This window comes from Saccopteryx leptura, chromosome 5 (genome assembly GCF_036850995.1).
Source record: "Saccopteryx leptura isolate mSacLep1 chromosome 5, mSacLep1_pri_phased_curated, whole genome shotgun sequence".
Lineage (NCBI taxonomy): Eukaryota > Metazoa > Chordata > Mammalia > Chiroptera > Emballonuridae > Saccopteryx > Saccopteryx leptura.
Window position 1 is genome coordinate 59,122,773 of NC_089507.1, and position 12,035 is coordinate 59,134,807.

The 12,035-nt window shown below is 37.0% G+C and overlaps 1 protein-coding gene across 2 annotated transcripts in view; it reads left to right on the forward strand.

Annotated features, from left to right (window-relative positions):
- MRPL1 (mitochondrial ribosomal protein L1) overlaps positions 1-12,035 on the forward strand; it is a 62,862-nt gene that overhangs the window by 11,414 nt on the left and 39,413 nt on the right. Inside the window, exons 3-5 of one of the 2 annotated variants that reach the window (XM_066384656.1) lie at positions 3,066-3,324; positions 5,993-6,076; positions 8,873-8,944. In XM_066384656.1, coding sequence (XP_066240753.1) covers positions 3,066-3,324; positions 5,993-6,076; positions 8,873-8,944 — 415 coding nt within the window. The remainder of the gene's footprint in view (positions 1-3,065; positions 3,325-5,992; positions 6,077-8,872; positions 8,945-12,035) is intronic. The other variant, XM_066384657.1, reaches the window with a different exon arrangement.

Sequence of the window (12,035 nt, forward strand, 5' to 3'; positions counted from 1 at the left end):
TCCTTTACAGAAAAAGTTTGCCAACACCTGCTCTAGTCAGGTAGAACTTATAATAAATAGTTTTACTTGTGTACTATTTTATTTCATGCTTTGATACTTAATTTTTTAATGTCCCACCAAACATAATTCTTCATTGATAGTAAAATCTAAAGGCTTCATTTGGTTAAATAAGTAAATAAATAAATAATAGTTATAACAAACAAAGGTTAAAATATGAATAACTTTTTATCCAAAAATGATCGCAAAAGATTAATCTCTTACAAATATAAACACTCACTCTTGATAAAATTATCCAAATGAGCAAAAGACTGCAATACACACATGTGCTGAAAAGAACTTCAGTCTGTTTGTTGGAAAAGCAATATAGTACTTCATATAATGAAGGCACAAGAATCATGGGAGTTGAGAGCAACACCATTGCAAAATGTTCTAGATGAAGGCAATTCTAGAAGAAAATGAAGCATGAGAAATATTCATGTGAAATACCTAAAAGCCACAGTGATATGACTTGGGGTGGTAACTTTTCTCCCCATTTCATCAAAAGGCACATATCTAACACGTCTGTTTCTAAACCAAATGCTTTCCACACTAGCCCAGAAAGCACAGTGAGAGTGCTTTCACAGCTGGCTCCCTACCTAAAACTGCCAGAGCTAGGAAGGTTTTACCTTCCACATGCAGTGCTGAAACCTGTACAAATGTGCAGCCAACATACGCAATTCATTTGCTCCCCAGTCACTGTTCTCAGGGGCCAGCAAACAGCTCAGGAAGCAGGCGTTAGAGTCCCTCTGGCCTGAACTCATACCCTGCTATATAATATTGGACAAGTCACTTGATTCTTAGTTGTTTTTTTTTTAATTTGCAAATTAAATTTAATGAGGTTACATTGGTCTATAAGAACACATGGGTTTCAGGTAAACATCTCTATAGTATTTAAACTGTTGATTGTGTTGTGTGTCTGTTGGGCAGATAAAATGTATTATGCTCACTTTGTTAAAGATGGAGGCCGTCGCCCAGGTGATATTAATGTGTTTATAGCCTGGGGCTTGGTTTTGGGATTAAGCCTTTCCCACTCATTTTGATGTGGGGTGGTACAATCCAATCATGCCTTAGAGAAGTGACTTTGTATTAGAGACTTCCCTGTTTTGTATATTGGATTAGAGGTTGTGAAGCTACAATATAAAATGGGGGCAGAACAGAGTTTGTGCTCTTGGTTCCTGAGATTATCATTAGAAGAGAGAGCAGAGGAGAGCAGAGAAAGGCCACGTGGAGGAGGCCAGGAGAAGCAGCCAAGATGGTGGAGTGCTGAGTGAGATGCCAGTTTGTGTAGAGTTTGTATTTGGGATAAGGAAGGAGATGGGGAACAGAGGTGAATAAGTCTGGTGAGCTAGAAACCTTTGATTCTAGGAAACTCAGATAAGTCAGTGGCTTTGTGAGCACTGAATGTGACTGGGTTTTGGAGCCCAGTGTGTATTTTTACTTGCCCGCTGGGTGCAAGCTAGAATTAAAGACTATGGCCCATCAGTTTTTGGCTCCGCTGTTTCTTTACCGACTGTCCGAATCCAATGCGAACCTGCATAGGCCAGAAGGCTGCTGTGATAGTGGCCCTGGCCCCGGCTCCTGGCTTTACAGTGTCCATCACCCAAAGTCAAATCATTTTCCGTCACCATATATTTGTCCCTCTTTACACCCCTCCCCCCCCATTCACCTCCCTTCTAATAGCTCCCTTTGTGTACCATTCTATTTCATGCCTCAACACTTTTATTATGTTGTTTCTTTGCCTGGCAATTTTTTTTAAGAATAGTGTTATGTATTGAGAGATACTTTACATATACAGTTCACTCATTTAAAATGTACGGTTCACTGGTTTGTAGTGTATTCACAGAGTTGTGCAAACCATCATCACAGTCAATTTTAGAACATTTTCATTACCTTCTAAAACAGGGGTCGGGAACCTATGACTCATGAGCCAGATGTGGCTCTTCTGATGGCTGCATCTGGCTTGCAGATAGATCTTTAAAATGTTAAAAATATAAAACATTCTCATGTATTACAATCCATTCATTTTCTACCGCTCATGTTCATGGTTGCGGGTGGCTGGAGCCGATCACAGCTGTCCTCCAGGACAACACCAAATTTTTATTGGATAATGCATAAGGTACACGGGTCATTGTATGGCTCTCACGGAATTACATTTTAAAATATGTGGCGTTCATGGCTCTCTCAGCCAAAAAGGTTCCTGACCCCTGTTCTAAAAACACTCCATGCTCATTAGCAGTCACTCCACATTTCCCTAATCCCCTCCCCTCAACCCTAGACAACCACTAAATCTATTTTTATCTCTAGATTTGCACATTCTTTACATACCATATAAATGGGATCATAGATTATGTGGTGTTTTGTGAGTGGTATCTTTCACTTAGTGTATTGTTTTAAAGTTTATACATATTGTAGCAGGTATCAGTATTTCATTCTTTTTCATTGATGATTAATATATGGATATAACACATTTTATGTATCTGTGAGATGATGAACATCTGGTTTTTTCTTTTTTACTTTTTATTTTTTCACTTTCTGACTATAATGAGCAATGCTGTTACGAACAATTGTATACAAGTTTCTGTGTGGTCATGCATTTTCATTTCTCTTAGGTATATATATCCCTGGGCCAATTCTTTATCCTTCAAGAATTGACTTTGGGGTTATCTCTTCTAGATCCCTTTCCTAGCCTCCTAGGTGGGATTAAATGTTTATTCCCTATGGCTCAAATCACACTGTAGTACTTAACACATCGTACTGAAATGATCTGTTTGCTTATTTATTTATCTGTACCTCTAAGTTTCTGGAGAGCAGCATCAATGCCTTATTTGACTTTGAATTACTGCAAACAGTACAAGAATTCACTTAATATTTGTTCAGCTAGAAAAACTGGAAAGGAGTCTGTGCTTTTGAATTAAAATAAACTTTATCTTTTGTTATTTTTTTCTGTCTTACTTATAGAGGTTTTTTTTAAAAAGTGTTTAGAATATGTATTGAGATAACTGATTTTGAATTTATCTTTTTACAAGGCCTGAAAAGAAAATGAAAAAGGGTACCAAAGAAAAAGCATCACAAGAAAAAAAAGATGAGATAGAAAAAATAAAGTCATATCCCTTTATGGAAGGCGAACCTGAGGATGATGTCTACTTAAAACGCTTATATCCAAGGCAAATATACGAGGTGGAGAAAGCTGTTCATTTACTTAAAAAATTTCAAATTCTGGACTTTACAAATCCAAAGCAGGGTGTTTATCTTGATTTGACTTTGGATATGGCCCAGGGGAAGAAGGTATATATAATTTATTTATTAACAGTGGCTGAATAAATTGTCCTATCTTAGTTTTTCTAAACTCTTGCCTTTTATAATAATTTTTAGAAAAACTTACGCTCTTTTTGTACGTCAGCATGAAAAATGTGTTTATTTTTTAGCTTTCAAATATAAAATGAAATGTCAAGCAACTATACATGTCATGTATAGTTGATGAATATATATTTCCTATTCAGCAGAAAATCCTTGGTATAAATTTCAACAAAAATATTATTAAAATTAGTCGAGGTATTACTGTAATTTTGAAAAATTGCTTAAGCTGCCTGTATGTCATGGTCTGTCTCTGTAAATGAGGGTTTTGGGTTAGCTTAGTGGCCTCAGATATTTCCCTTGAATGCTTAGAGTGCTGGGATGAGACCGAGTTTGCATGGTGGGGTACCAAACCCCTCACTTGCTTCAATCAGAACCTTCCTGTTGATCTGTTTGTATGTTGCAGTTCCATGCCAGACTTTTGCTTATAAAACTCTAAAAGTAGGAAAAACACTAGATTAGATAGAATTGATGTTCATTATAGCTCTGAATTTTGTAAGCTTCTCTTAAGAAATATACTGTATTTTCTTGTGTATAAGACACTTCCAGGTATAAGACGCACCTTAATTTTGGGGCCTGAAATTTGAAAAAATATGTATTACATAAAGTTATTGAATTCAAGTTACGTTCATCATAAAATTCATACAACTCATCAAGTGTGAAAAGTCAGAAAATGCAAGTAAAGAAACTACAACCATTGTATAAGACGCACCCAGTTTTTAGATCCCACATTTTTTGAAAATATGTGCATCTTATACATAGGGAAATGTAATTTTCTTGGCACTGCTGATTAAATTTTTATTCTCAGAGTGTCTTTATAATTGAACATGTAGAAGAAGGCAGGATAGTAGTGCTTAAGAGCTTGGGCTCTGGAGTCAAAGTACGGTGCAGGCCAGCATCCCTATGTCACTGCTTAGTTCCTCTTTGAGCTTGGGCTTCTGGTGTAACCTCTTCAAATCGCTCTTTTTTTTCATGTCTTTAAAAAAGGAGATGAAATGCTTAGTTCATGTAGTTATAGCAAAGATTGAATGAGATAATGCATGTGAAGGACTTTGGCAGGTGTTTAATAGTAACAGTCAACATATACTGGAAACTTTTTATGTACCAGCCACAATACTAAATGCTTTTCATGCACTTTCTCATTTAATTCTATAATTATCTCAGAAGAAGCTGAGACACAGAAAGTGAAATAACTTGCTCAAGGTCACAGAGTAGGGGGTAGAGACAGGATTTGGACCAAAGTCTATCTCATTTCTTAGTTTTTATGTATTAGGAACAATTTATACTAGCCATGTTATAATTTAATTTTATACCACAGTGTTCCTGTTAGTTTGTTTATTTAAAAAAATGTTGTGGTGTCCAAAGTGATCACTTATCCAGTCAACCATTAATTAATATATTTCATAAACATGTCTTTTAAGACTGTAAGCTTCATTTCATACATGGAAGCCACTTATAAACTAGACATATTGTAAGGGTACGGTTGTCTCCTCAAGATATTTTTAAAATCTTGATAGACTGCTTGTATAAGCCAGTATTCCCCAGGGGATGCTATTATTATGATTGCTTGCCATTGAAAAATTTACTGAAACCAGTTGTGACCTGTAAATGACAAAGGAATGCCAGTATAAAATTGAGTTGCATGTCTGATAGAATGTGTATGTAAGAGTTTGTACTGCCGTGTCTGAAAAGAAATCCACAGGAGGTTATCTCTACTCAGAATAAACTAAAAATACAATCTTTCACTTTTAATTAGGGAACACCCCCTTTTCTCTTATTTTCTGACCTTAAGACTGTACCAAAACTATGAACCTAGAACTTGTTTCCATGTGATATTTCCCTAATTGCTACAAGTCACAAGCATAGACGGGTCCTTGACCAAATGATTAAACAAATTAGTTCTGAGGCACTGTAGAATTTCCACCCACATTAGGGTGACTCAAGTGCATGCCACTGTTTATTTTAGATTTTCCCAAATATATCTGAAAATGGTAGGTGGTTTAGGTTTTTTCAAAACAGGCTTGCTCAGAAGAGCCTTTCAGGCTTGGCATTTTGTCTTAGATTTAGGGTTAATATCAAAAGATATTTTAGAGCCAACAGTGGGGATAAGGGGTGCCCTGCTGAGCAGATCAGCTGTCTATTATCTGTTGTTCAGCACGCACAGTTATGTTCATATCCTCCTTGATGGTGTCAAAAGATAACATGTTCTTTTAAATTTAATTCAAGATAGCAAACATTTATTGGCATCCATGTGGAAAGCACTGTACTAGGTGTTTGGGAAAGATATGGCTATGCAGATAAATCTCTTAATATAGTATATGAGAGACTGATGAATGATGTAGAGATAGAAGCCAAGTACCATGGGAGTATGGACCTGGAAAGAGAGATTTAGATTTTCATTATGATTTCTTACAAAAGAAATATAATCTGTTATGTCTTAAATTATCATCAGTGAATAGTTCTGGATTAATGAGAGGATATGTGGTAGAATTAAAACATTAAAAACAAAACATGCCAGTTCTGTTTTACTATAGATGTGTGACATACAGAAAAGATGAATGAATTTTTCATAATCATCTTTCCATTGTTCTATATTTAGAAAAAAGTGGAGCCATTTTCCAGTGTTGTTAGTTTGCCACACCCATTTCTTTCAGAAATCAATAAAGTTGCTGTATTTACAGGGGTGAGTAACCTTTATCAACTTTTTATATCATTTAATTTGTTTTATATAACACATTAATCAATTATTAGAATAACTGAATGAGTAGAATTACAGAAAGTTCTAGCATTCACCTAGTCTTATTTTTCCCATTTGAAGCTCAAAGCAGTAAGTTGACTCATTTGAGGTTATGTCATTAGTGTGAGAAAAAGCTAAACTAGAACATTAACTTCGTCACTATAAGTCTACCATAGTATGTTTTTCACAGGAAACTGAAGCGAAGTACAGAATTCATCTTTTAGCACCTGCTTCCTACTCAAGCTCTTCCAACAACAATAAAACTATTTTAAAACAATGGGCCCCTAGTGCTGTGAAGATATAGAAACCACACTTTAAAAAATACCTAGTCTGAGCCCTGGCCAGTGATTCAGTGGATAGAGCGTTGGCCCGTTATAAGGATGTCCCAGGTTTAATTCCTAGTCAGGGCACACAAGAGAAGCAACCATCTGCTTCTCTTCCCCTCCCTTTCCCCCTTTTCACTCTTCCTTTTCTCTCCCTTTTCCCCTCCCATAGCCAGTGGCTTGATTGGTTCGAGCATGGCCATGGACACTGAAGATAGCTTGGTTGGTCCCAGTGTCACAGCCTCAGGCGCTAAAAATAATTCAATACTAGAGCATTGGCCCCAGATGGGGTTGCTGGTTGTCCAAGTCTGGGCGCATACAAAAGTCAGTCTCACTATCTCCCCTCCTCTCATCTAAACACACACACACACACACACACTCCGTAAAGTCATGGTGCACTTTTGACACACACACACACACACACACACACACACACACACACACACTCTCACACACACTCTCCGTAAAGTCATGGTGCACTTTTGACCTGTCACCGGAAAGCAACAAAAGATGATAGAAATGTGAAATCTGCACCAAATAAAAGGAAAACTCTCCCAGTTCCATACCTATTCAGTGCAGTTCGATGTGGGCTCACGCACAGATTTTTTAGGGCTCCTTAGGTAGCTATCCCATATAGCCTCTACAGACTCGTCACTGACTGATGGCCTACCAGAATGGGGTTTCTCCACCAAACTGCCGGTTTCCTTCAACTGCTTATCCCACCGAGTAATGTTATTTCTATGTGGTGGCGCTTCGTTATAAATGCGCAGATATTCACGTTGCACTTTGGTCATGGATTCGAATTTAGCGAGCTACAGAACACACTGAACTTTCCTCTGTACCGTCCACATCTCAACTGGCATGGCCGTGGGCTGCTCCGCTGTATACATGGTATTATGTCATCATCTGTGCATGCGCACATGCCGCCACATCATCCTACAGAAACTGGGAGGGTTTTCCTTTTATTTGGTGCAGATTTCACATTTCTGTCGTCTCTTGTTGCTTTTCTGTGACCAGTCAAAAGTGTACCATGACTTTATGAACACACTGTGTGTGTGTGTGTGTGTGTACGTGTATGTGTGTATGTATATATATATGATATAAGTATATAACTAGTCTGGAAAGGGACGAAAGTCAAGGCCATAGAAAATATAGTAATAGATTTTTGTCAATCTTTTTATATTATAAATATTTTTTTATGTGTTTATGAATTTGTTTTGTAAAGTGTTTGATTCTTCTCCATCTGTCTCACTTTCAAGGAAGAAATTCTTTACTTTTCCAGAAAGGTAGAGATTATAGCTCCACTTTTGGAATACCAGAAAACTTCAGTAAGTTAGGAAGTGATACATTTTCATATTTAAACCAAACTATGTAAGTGTATTTTTCTTTGAATTTTCAGACAACAGGCTCAATTTTGGTACTGTCATTTGTTAAAAAGCTTTTCTTCTGCCTGACCTATGGTAGCGCAGTAGGTAAAGCTTTCAACCTGGAAGGCTGAGCTCACAGGTTTGAAATCCTGGGCTTGCCCGGTCAAGACACATATGGGAAGCAATTACTATGAGTTGATGCTTCTCGTCCCTCCCTATCTTCCTTTCTCTCTTTCTTCTCTCTGAAAATAAATGAATAAAATTTAAAAATATTTTTTCTTCTATACTAGTGTGATAAAATGTCTTTAAGTTAGCAAAACTAAATATACTTTAATAATTTACTTTTGGAAGATGATGTATTATTGATGGCATTAGAGACTTAGGTTGAAGTAATTGGTAGGTTCTTTTTTTTTTTTTTTTTTTCATTTTTCTGAAGCTGGAAACAGGGAGAGACAGTCAGACAGACTCCCGCATGCGCCCGACCGGGATCCACCTGGCACGCCCACCAGGGGCGACGCTCTGCCCACCAGGGGGCGATGCTCTGCCCATCCGGGGCGTCGCCATGTTGCGACCAGAGCCACTCTAGCGCCTGAGGCAGAGGCCACAGAGCCATCCCCAGCGCCCGGGCCATCTTTGCTCCAATGGAGCCTTGGCTGCGGGAGGGGAAGAGAGAGACAGAGAGGAAGGCGCGGCGGCAGAGGGGTGGAGAAGCAAATGGGCGCTTCTCCTGTGTCCTGGCCGGGAATCGAACCCGGGTCCTCCGCACGCTAGGCCGACGCTCTACCGCTGAGCCAACCGGCCAGGGCAATTGGTAGGTTCTTAATGCATTTTTTATATATTTGCTCATGTTACAAAAAGTACCTCAATCAACTACAAACTAAACTTGTCTGGATTTAATATTTCTGATACATCTCATTTAAAATTGATACATTTTCAATTAAAAATAAAAGCCACAATTTTTATTTTGAACTGTGATACTATTTCTGACAAAATATTTGAAAGCAGACTGGATTCATTTAAAGATTGATATTTAAACTATTGTATTTTGGTAGAATGCATCAGAGATTAAAATAGCAGAAGAAAATGGAGCTGCATTTGCAGGAGGAACTAATCTGATTCAAAAGGTACAGTGTTGTTTTCACGTTCATTCGTTATAGAAATTGTTCTGTTATCTTTACTGTCCATTTATTTATTACATGTGGAGTTAGCCACTATATTCATACCGTTTGAAAAATGGTTTGTAGAACTTAATAGAATGGGGAAACATTTTCCTATTCTTTTGAGTTTCAAAATCAACCTCAGAAATTATGTTTGGTTTATATTGTGATTGTTTTTTTCTTGCTTCCTATTCTATATGTTTGTGAGAGTTTGTGGGTAGACTGGAAAGGGCAGTATGACTCTTCGTGGTTTTGTATAAGAGGTTTAAATGAAATCGGCAAGTTAGCACAGGTGGATATCTCTATTCATGTTGTGAAGATCAAATATTTGTTTTGCTTTTTTGGAGTGAAGAGTGTAATTAACTTTAGTAGATCACAAAGGTTAGTTCTGGCATCTATGATATGGTACTTTGGGTTACTCTTAACTTTTACCCCTCACCTTCCTCCTCTCAGTTAAGAGTGGCCTGGGCTCAGCATGGAAGCAACAAATAATTATGTAGCCTGTCTTGAGAAAATAACAAAGAATTTGTAGAGCCTCTTCAAAACAACTTTTTTTTTTTTTTTTTTTTTTAATAAGTGGGAAGAAGAGACATGTCTGAAGTTTTAGGGGTTTATTTTATTTCTGAAACTACAAATGTTTTTCCTTAACATTCTCTAAAGCCTTCTTTCCCAAATTTAATCATTTATGTTGTGGAATACTTTTCTTTCTGTTTTAGGACAGGAAAAAGTGGTTTGAAAATTTATCTTCTGCTCCTTATTCAGATTTTGGTTGGGATAAATTTTAACTGGGCCTTTCCTTTGGGGTGTATAATAGTGCTTGCAGTTTGTTTTGTTTTTTAATATCCCAATAATACTATAAATTTGGTATGGATTCTGGATTTTTAAGGCAAATCTCCAGAATGATTTTTTGGGAGCATAACTAATGGGAAATATGAAGAGATTATGCTTTCATACAGATTCTAGGTCAAAGTTAAGAGAGTGGTACCCAGTTCTTAGTGATGTATCATGAATTGTAATTTAACAAAGTTATTAAAATTATTTTAATTATTAAAAATAATACCACTGATTCTTCAGAATTTGAGAGTAGAGCTTGGTCTCAGGAGTCAGAGAACTATTCTTATTAACTTTGTGTACTGCCTTACATCTGTTTTCTACCTGCAAGCATAAGAGTATTTTGTAGAACTGTGATAGCAACAGTGGGGTTTAAATAGATACCTCCGCTCTTTAAATGTTAAGAAGTTACGTTTCAAGGAAGTAATGGTAAGAGCAGAAAGTGTTCTGCAACATTAAGTTTATTAAATAAAATATATTTGAAGAAGTAACCCAAATAAGGAAACTAAGTACATTTTGAAATTATTTGATAAATAAAATATTACAGGTACAGAATTTTTCTTTCAGTGCCCCAGTGATCATCTGTTATTAGAGGGGGAAATGCTGTTTGTATAAGGCATCATAACCAGTATAGTTTTGCACGTTACTCCCTGGTATCTTTTAAAACTCATCCATGTTATTTTTAGAAGGTATTCAGGTAGTAAAGTAAATTCAGTACAGTTTTGTAAGTAGTATCTTGGCTGTAGTTTGAGTTACACATATTCGTATTTTTTTAAACTAGTTTAATACTATTTTTAGCGCTTGAAATAGGTAAATGTAGAATAAATTTGCTGAACTTTTAGTTATATCTTAAGTAAGATCTTTATTGACTTACTAAATATATTCAAAAGGAAATCAAAATTCCTTTTTTTTTTTTTTTCTTTTTTTTTCCGAAGCTGGAAACGGGGAGGCAGTCAGACTGACTCCCGCATGCGCCCGACCGGGATCCACCCGGCATGCCCACCAGGAGGCGATGCTCTGCCCCTCTGGGGCGTCGCTCTGTTGCATCCAGAGCCATTCTAGCGCCTGAGGCAGAGGCCACAGAGCCATCCCCAGCGCCCGGGCCATCTTTGCTCCAATGGAACCTTGGCTGTGGGAGGGGAAGAGAGAGACAGAGAGGAAGGAGAGGGGGAGGGGTGGAGAAGCAGATGGGCGCCTCTCCTGTGTGCCCTGGCCGGAATCGAACCGGGGACTCCCACACGCCAGGCCGACGCTCTACCACTGAGCCAACCAGCCAGGACCTCAAAATTCCTTTATTTTGAATTATCACAAGTATACTTGGTTCTGAGGGATTTTACATAATTTTGTTTTTACTTGTCTCTAAATCATGATTTCATTCTATTTAATTTTGTATTCTGTGATGTAATGTTAAAGTTAACTACAGCATAACTTTCAAACATAATTTTAAATTTAATTCAAAGAAACATGGTTTAGAATTAGTATTAATGGAAAAATCTTAGAGTAGAAATTTCATGTATTATTCGTTAACATTTCATAATTGCCGCTGCTTTAATATGTATTTCTAGTGATACAAGCCCTGGTTCTGGATCCACACTGCCTGTTTTTAAATTCTGGGTCTGCCCATTATAAGCACACAGACTGACTCATCCTCCCTAAGTCTTCACTTTCCTCACGTGCAATGTGTGGTCAATATTAGTAGGGTTATTGTAAAAACTGGATGGATTTAAACCATGTTAAAATTTAGCCAAATGCTTGGGTAGGTGATAAGTTCCTGTTTAATAGGTTATTAAGAGAAGCACAGTATACCATTTAGGGATTAAGAATTTATAAAATGAAAGAATAGTAACAGGAAGATAAAATTTCAGTCAGTCACAGTTTAATTTTGCCAGAGTTCAAATCTTTAGAGTTCACTGTAATCCCAAACCACGGCTTTGAATGATACTGTGGCAAGGTTTCAAGCAAAAAGAATCATTGGTAAAGTATTTGTTGCCTAGGCAGTGTTGTTCTAAGAAGTTGCTTCATTTTATAATTAACTAAATTTTTAAATGAGGTATATTGTATTAGTTTAATAATTATTTTGGGTGCCTGCTTGAATTTAAAATGCCTTTAAAAATTGTTATTATCTGCTCTGAGACTGGAATTAGAGTATAGAAAATAAACTGTAAGTGAACTTGTCTTTGACAGTCCCACCCTTTTATTTTTAATAATTGAAGGCAAGGAGAATTTT